This window comes from Austrofundulus limnaeus, unplaced genomic scaffold (genome assembly GCF_001266775.1).
Source record: "Austrofundulus limnaeus strain Quisiro unplaced genomic scaffold, Austrofundulus_limnaeus-1.0 Scaffold73, whole genome shotgun sequence".
NCBI lineage: Eukaryota > Metazoa > Chordata > Actinopteri > Cyprinodontiformes > Rivulidae > Austrofundulus > Austrofundulus limnaeus.
The window spans coordinates 449233-457287 of NW_013952475.1; the positions used below are offsets into that span (position 1 = coordinate 449233).

Sequence of the window (8055 nt, forward strand, 5' to 3'; positions counted from 1 at the left end):
GCTGAGTAGTTTCTACATCCTTCTCCTCTCTGTCAACGCTCTCTGGTTTCATTTAAAAGAGTCGATCATCAGATATTGTCCAAGATTAACCTTCAGGGTGGATATAGCTCGCTTGCAGCCTCGCACCGAGGACCTATCCACGTCATCATTTACCCAGAATGCTTTGTGTGTAAATAAAATGGCCCCGTCCGTGCAATATATTTTTCAACTTTTAGTTTAAAAATGATAAAAACTAAACAGCTTACAGTATTTTTACAGTCTTCATTTTACAGTTAAAATATATTTTTATCAAATAAAGTCTAATGTTACAACTAATCGGGGATCCCTTTAAAATGGAATCCAAACATACAGATAGAAAAGGAACTGTAGAGCAAACAAAGGATTATTCCAAGTTAGTAAGCTGTTGATACTACCTCACATACAAAACCATTAAACTGTGTACCAGACCTAATGACAACCAGAGACAGGAAACAACTCTAGCCATGACAGGCTGAGAGCCTAAACCCTTTCCTCTGCCTACATCACCCAGAATGCCTTGCAGTTCTGGATCAGAGCTCAGTGAAATGATCAACATTCCATCAAACGTGTCTTTTCTACTGATGTTTTCTCACTTGTCTGTTGCAATAATCATACTTTTTTTAAAGCCCAGCCCTAATTATCAGCCTTATAAAAGCATTTTTGAAGCCCAGTTTGATGTTGATAGATTGGTCTGACCTCTGATGAGCTTGGCACTGGTGTCTTCGTTGACTTTGGCCACGTTAATGATGGTGCGGGCCTGCTGAGCGTAACGCAGGGTGCTCAGGCTCTCCTCCACGTTGCTGCCCGCTGGGCTCACGGTCGCGATCATGGCCGTCTTGGAGTTGCCGCCGAGGCTCTCTTTCAATAACCTCCGGAATAAAAATCAAATTAAAATGTGATCATAAAAAGAAAACAATCTCTGTTCTTTTAATATGTTTACATTTCCAATTAGTTTCATTTACAATAATCTATTTCCAAAGCCCTGGGATTGTTTTGTATTTTTTCTGGACTGAAAATGTCGATCAGTATCACAGACAAATCTGGTAAAACTGCATAAAACTATGTTTTGTTTGTGGAATTGTTGGTTCATTTTCATAAAAGCAAAAGGTCTAAAAAAACTGTGTCCAAACTCACCATGTGAGAACAGACTCTCTGTACGGTATGAAAACCTGCTTCCTGGTCAGTACCTGCTCCGATAAAGCAGAGATGACCTTTCCAAGTGTTAGCAGGGATTTATTGATGCTAGCACCCTCCTGTAACAGAGAAGTGGCTTCATTAGGGCTGCACCTATTGCAGTTTTCTGGCCAATCAAAGAAAAGCCTGACCTGAAAAAAAAGCTGCTATAACTTGCACAAATTATCCTTTGTGTAATAAATAGAAATAAAACAAAGAAGCACAATAAAAAATGCAACAAGCAGAGAAACTGGCAATCACTGTTTGGAAATGCTCACTCTGAGTCTGTCTCCACTCGTCTGGGTTGAGCCGCAGCGCTCGCTGCCAGCCAGATCGACCAGGTTGATCCTGCTGGTGATGCTGTGGTCGTGTTCCTCTCCCTCCACAAACTCGGTCTGAAAACACAGACACACACATCTCGGTTAAAATAATGTGGGGCAAACGAAGACACGAGTAAACGGTGAAATTAAAAATATATATTTCTACCTTCATCTGAGTCATAACCAGGGTAAAGACCGAGTGAGACCTGGAGCTCTTGTCGTTCATTCCCGTTGCTGCCGTAGCTCTCTGCTTGTTCCCAAGCTCCAGCCAGCCCTAAAAATAACATTATTTTCTCATTTAAAGGGGCTATATCATGTAAAAATCAACTTTTTTGAGTTTTATATCATGTTATAATGTTTATCTCTCATCAAAAACATGCCCAGAGTCTTGCTTTGACTCATTCATGCATGTTTGAGAAATCCTGTAGTGTCCTGAGGCAGCCAGGCAGGGGAGCAAAAACGACAGGTTGGGACTAGAACCGCCTTTTGGAACCAGCTCCGCCTCTGGGCTGTGTCTCCAAGCCAAGCTTCCTCATCATGGAGCACACTTCCCCACCCTCCACCTCACACACTCGGCCCATGACTCCTACAGGGTCTCAGCAGCAACAAAGCAAACAACTGGTGAAACTGAAAGTGAAACTTAAACTGTCTGCTGAGCTCCTAACACTACTGCTCACTCAGTGAAGCCCTTTTCAGATTCAAAATACCTTTGAGGAAATGTATTTTCAGATGCCAAGTAAACTGCATGATAGCGCACACACCCCCCACCCCCCCCACCCCACACACACACACCCCCGCGTGCTGAAATGGGTGGGACCGAAGCGGAAGGTGGTACCTAAAGAGACAGAGGCCTATTTCAAGGTGTTTAGGAGAAGAAGTGATGAGAAGATAAGTTTATTTTCTATTTAAACATTAAAAACAGAATTTTAATAACAGCTAAAGGTGACATAGATACTTTATTATAGTATAGTATTGAAATATATGCCTGAGAAACACATAATATTGCCCCTTTAAACCTAAAAAACGTGAGGACAAAAGGGGAAATTAGCAGTGAGTTCACCCACCTTAATATCATTGTAACAGCTCACCACATTTCTGAAAAGAAATAACAAAATGAGTCCTTCTGTTTAACATTTTGTCCCATTTTTTTTTCCTGGCTTGTAATTTTTTTATTTTATTTATTTTTTCTTACGTAGAAAGGTCAGCAACATACGGACCGTGGACGGGATGCTCCCTGACTCTCAGCTAAAAGAGAAAAACAAAAAAATTTGTATTGTTCCTCCAAGTTATTTTAGGCCTAAAAGCAAGAGGGAAAAAAATGTAAAAAATATTTTCTCTACAAACAATATACCCAATATGTAAATAAAATACAGTACTGGGTTTCATTTTACTAGCATTCAAGAGTAATTTTCATTCAGTAAGTAAATACTAACTGGCATCCTCCTCTGGTTTGGCTCCTCTCTGATCACCAGCAGATCATGGATCTTCTCATTATACACTTCGAAGTAGCTCATCTCTATGTGACACGTAACCTAAAATGTGAAAAATTACAAAACAGTTTTTGATCAGTTATAGAAAAAAGCGATGGGTTACATAGTGAACACTTCGATGTGATATTCTACCTCTTTGTTTTCCATGGAGGCCAGTTTCACAAACAGCTCCTGGCAGAAACGAGGGATGACCCCTGCCTCTTCTTCGAAGCCCATCATCCTGCAAAAGAACCATTTTTTTTCAATCAGTACATAATGGATGGGACAAACATGATGCAGGGAATTACAAAAACACCCACGTGTATGATTTCCCAGAGCCTGTTTGGCCGTAAGCAAACAAGCAGGTGTTAAATCCTTCAAAGGCCCTCAGCAGCAGAGGTTTGGCCAGCGTCTCATAAACCGTCTTCTGGCTGGCGAAGCCGGGGTCACCCTCATCCACGGAGCAGAAGGAGAAGTCATACGTGAAGGAGTAGCTCTGTTTGGACTCTGGATGCTGGACAACGGTCTCCTGATCGTTCATGAATATGACCTGGGGGGCCTTCTCTGTTTTCTCTCTGTAACAGTGCAGAACACTTTCAGCGATAAAAGTATCAGAATAAGTTAACTGTTTAATATTTTCTTGCACAAGTGAGGATCCCTACACAATTTAATTGCTAAAAAACAAAAACCTGCTGAGTGCTAAGGTCCTATGATTGCCATTGTTAAGTTTTTTGTTTTGTCTTGTGAAGTAAACAATCTGATGACAAACCTGGCACTGAAAGGCCGGACCCTGACAGCCACAGCCACTGCACTGTTTTCCATCTTAAAGGAATCCTGCTGCTGGATCAGAGAGTGTTCAGTGGATGTCCTGGCCACGGTCACCTCTGGCTTTGCGCTGGAGCTGGTTGTCTTCCTCTCTTGCCCCGCAGTGCTGGGCTTGTGCACGCCTGTCAGGGCCCTGCTGACCCGTGGAGCAGGTACAGGATGAGCTTTGGCGTCTCCAGACTGCTGAGCTCGGGCTTTGGGTCTTTCCATGCTCCCAGACTTGAGCGCCACCGGTTTCGGAGGTTCTTTACTGGCCATTTTCTCAAATACGTCTCTCCTGGCGGCGATTTTCCCAAACGGTGTCTTCTTGGTGGGAGTTTTAAAGGTCTGATCCCCGTCCTCAACAAGCTGCCTGGCTGGAAAAGATGAAGAGGGTTTAACCTGAGCTTCTGCTACTTTAAACGTTTTGGGGTCTCTTAAGCTCGCTGATCTTAATAAACCAGGGGTCCTGCCGTTTGGTTCACCCAGGACTTTAGGGGTCGCTTGTTGACCGGTAGCGCTGACCCCACGCTGCCCACGCGAGCTTTTATCCATCATGGAGGGCGTCCTGGTCCTGCGCTGCAGAGTCAGCCTCTTCTCTGGAGCCGGGGTGGTGTTCTGGCTGCTTTCAGTCGCCGTTTCCTCTGTCTTTCGTTCAGCCCCAGTCTTCCTCCTTGACCTCCTCTGCAAGGCCGGTCGGCCTCTGTAAGGAGTCTGCTGCCCGCTGCCGCTTTTTGACACGGCAGACACGACGTAAGTTCTGTTTACAGGACGACTTTTCTCAGACAACCTGCTGACTTCGCTCGCAGATTCTGCACCTGATATCTCGCCTTTTCCCAGTTCAGTTGCCTTTAGCGCTGCTGGTCGCTCTCTCCCGGGTGTCTTGGACATTGGTGCTGACATTAAATGGTCATAAAACGCTGTATGTTTCCTCGCTTGTACGCTAAATATAGACATGATGATTTTGGAGACTAGCGGAATAACGGCAACTGAAATACGGATGTCCTATCGTATTTAAAATAACAATAAACCGAGACAATTACGACTTGCAGTATTAGTTTAAAGTGAGCGTAAATCCATTTGGATAAAATAATAGCTATAATACACACAGCGTCTTGTGCTTGTTATTGTTTCTCCCGATCGCTTCCGCCTTCGCCCGCTACAATTTCAAATCGGCTTCGTCCTAGGCTCCTGATTGGCTGAGCTCCTGACGTGTTTGCGTCACATTGGCCGAGACGCGCAAGTATACTAAATTACCACTAGATGGCAGCACAAACGTTAAAATGCTTACATCAGCTACACTCAAGTAAATGACAGAAATTCGGTGACCATAAGATTTATTCTTATAAATCTCACTTATAGCCACCGAATTTCTGTAGTAAGGTTTATATTATTTCGCTAAAAATGACTTCCAACGGGCAAAATTCATTTAAAAAATATTTTTCTCATTAAAAATAGTTCAAACTAAAATTTCATCAAAGATTTGAAACGTTTTCTTAGTGGTAACATTGGGCCTTAGGTTGAATATATATGCATTTTTTTTAAATGACTCAAATTTAGATAGTACCGACATCACAAAAATTACTTAAAATAAATAAAATGTTTGTCAAAAAATAAAAATAAATAAAATAGGTTGCATGTACTCAGTGCTGTATAAAGTATCTCAAAGTGATACTTGAGTAAAAGTACAAGTATCTTATCATAAAAGTACTTTGATAAATGTTCAAGTCTGCTCTAAGAATATTACTTGAGTAAAAGTATTAAAGTATCATATTTGTTAAGTATACTACGTATACACTAAGTATTAAAAGTAAAAGTATTGAGTGAAAAGGAGGAATTAGATTTTCCAAAATGGCATTTATTGGGAGATGACTTCTCCAAATAAAAAATAAAATAAAATATTTAAAAATTAAATGAAAAACTTTTCTGAAGACGTGCAGCTGTGATGGATTGTACAAACTAGTTATTTATACTTCTCACCTGAAGGTCAACTTATAAGTTTTTAAATGTAAAAATGACAAATAAAATTTATTATTTGATCAGTTTGTTTGCATTACACTAAGTACATGCCTGAACAAGAATTCCGGTCCAATTTTTTAAATGTCAATCTTCAGCGTTGATGTCTTTATAAGTTTCATAAGTTATGATGTCTAAAACGCCATAGTGCGACAGGGCCTTTACTACAATTAAATTAACTCTATCCAGGAGACAAAATTCAACAACAAAAACCAGCTGGAATGAAATAGGAGTAATGAATTTCTACTTCTTTTTTTTTAAATGTATCTAGTAGAAAGTACAGATAATTGTGTGAAAATGTAAGGAGTAGAAATAAAAAGTAGGCTGAAAAAATAATTACTCAAGTAATGTACAGATAACCCAAATTTCTACTTAAGTACAGTAACAAAGTATTTGTACTTAGTTACTTTACAACTCTGCATGTACTGACTTGGGTGGATGTGATGTTTTATAAAATAATTTTTCAAACCTCAGAAAATTAAAATATTTTATTAACTTTTTATTTATTTATTTACAAAACAAAAAACACCACTGTAAAAATATTTAGAAAAACTGTCTACTTCTTGCGACGATCATGTTTCTTTATGATGTCTAGGAGGTTGTTCTTGGTCACCGGTGTGTCGTCAGATCCACTCTTGTTTTTCTGTCTTTCCCTCCTCTGCTGTTCATGAAGGTGGGGTGAGTTTAGGAGCTGAGGGGGCAGAATGGACCCAGTGGGTTTAACTCTGTTCACCACCCCTAGAAAAAGCCTTTTGTTGTTGTTGTTAAGAAAAGTGATGGCTGTTCCCCTGTGTCCCAGTCTTCCTGCTCTGCCCACCTGAAAGAGGGGAAATGGCATTAATACAACTATCAGGTTTATTAAACGTGAGGTTCACCATTTTGTCTTGAATCTCTGAGCATAAAGTTTACACATTCAACCAGATTTGTGCATTGTAATTTAAAGATCTCGTTATTCATTTGTAGCCAACAAAGAATTAGGCGATCTGTTTGACGAACCTGGTGAACATACTCATCCATTGTGTTTGGCATGTCGAAATTAACCACCAATCTGACGTTGACCAGGTCAAGTCCTCTGCCCAGGACCCCTGTGCTGATCACTACTTCAAACCGTCCATCCAGAAGACCCTGAAGAAAGCGCAAATATGAATTGTACACAAGTGATACGGTAGATTTAAAAAAGGGGATTTACTTGGTTTTAAAGCTAATCAACATTCAATATTACAATTTGTGACATTCATTCTTTTGTATCAGACATTAAAGTGAATAATTAAAAGGTTTTAAATACAACAAAATAAGCATATGATGCTTTGGGCAGTTTGCAATCAAAGAAATTTATTAGGTTTTGTTTATCCACTGATTTTTAAAGACACTTTACATAGTATAGTTTTTTCTTAGGGGAACAGTAATATCTTTCTCTAATGTGAATATTTCTGCTTGAAGTAATGATTTTATGTCCAGACTGGGTTGTGGGGCTCTTGATGAGGGTTTCACAGACTCAGGAGGCTTTAATTGGATATATGACTGGTTTAACACTTACTACACATAACAAAGCTGCTATTGAACATTAGTGATGAGAAATAAATGTATGATGTCTTGACTCGGTGTAAAAATAGTCTGCCCCTTTAAGACACTGTCATGAGGCGGGGTCAGGACATGAAGACGATGGTAACTCAAGGTGTATTTCCTGGTTTTGGGGGCACGGATTAGCTGGAGGTTGCRGAATAAACCACTGATCAGTCCACAGCTGTGTCGACGGGTGTTGTATGACTCACATCACTCAAACAGTCACATATTGTTATTAACTTGTGGTAGATCTGAACAGGTAAATGAGTATAAGAACACATGCTATATTTTTACACTTTGAGACAACTGATCAAAATGTATGATTTTCTTCCCCCCTTGTAGAAACATTTTTTCTATCATTGAATTCTGGTTTCTTTGATCTTTTTCTTGTTATTCTATGTTATTTTTTGTTTGTTTCTTTGAATCAAAGCCATACATCAAGACAATTACATAAACAAAATGAAGATGAAAATCAGTGGTTTACAATATTATAATAATACAAAATCTACGACGGAGTATTATGGCCACACAATGAGATTTTTTTAAATTACAAGAATAAAGTTATAATATTACGACATTAAAGTCGTATGAAAATAAAGTCATAATATTATGAGATTACAGTTGTAACATTACAAGATTAAAGTCATAATATTATGAGATTAAAGTCATAATATTATGAGATTAAAGTCATA

The 8055-nt window shown here is 39.5% G+C and overlaps 2 protein-coding genes across 3 annotated transcripts in view; both read right to left on the reverse strand.

Moving 5' to 3' along the window:
• Positions 1-4951, reverse strand: part of kif14 (kinesin family member 14) — a 22065-nt gene extending 17114 nt beyond the window's left edge. The window contains exons 1-10 of one of the 2 annotated variants that reach the window (XM_014010759.1): positions 3750-4951; positions 3301-3555; positions 3134-3221; positions 2945-3043; positions 2704-2756; positions 2600-2606; positions 1678-1785; positions 1470-1586; positions 1153-1271; positions 715-887 (exon numbers count right to left, since the gene is read on the reverse strand). In XM_014010759.1, coding sequence (XP_013866213.1) covers positions 715-887; positions 1153-1271; positions 1470-1586; positions 1678-1785; positions 2600-2606; positions 2704-2756; positions 2945-3043; positions 3134-3221; positions 3301-3555; positions 3750-4741 — 2011 coding nt within the window. In that variant the 5' untranslated portion in view covers positions 4742-4951. Of the gene's footprint in view, positions 1-714; positions 888-1152; positions 1272-1469; positions 1587-1677; positions 1786-2575; positions 2607-2703; positions 2757-2944; positions 3044-3133; positions 3222-3300; positions 3556-3749 lie in introns of both variants that reach the window. The other variant, XM_014010758.1, reaches the window with a different exon arrangement.
• Positions 4952-6278: 1327 nt separating this feature from the next.
• ddx59 (DEAD (Asp-Glu-Ala-Asp) box polypeptide 59) overlaps positions 6279-8055 on the reverse strand; it is a 6225-nt gene continuing 4448 nt past the window's right edge. The window contains exons 7-8 of the mRNA XM_014010764.1: positions 6797-6925; positions 6279-6617 (exon numbers count right to left, since the gene is read on the reverse strand). Coding sequence (XP_013866218.1) covers positions 6357-6617; positions 6797-6925 — 390 coding nt within the window. The 3' untranslated portion in view covers positions 6279-6356. The remainder of the gene's footprint in view (positions 6618-6796; positions 6926-8055) is intronic.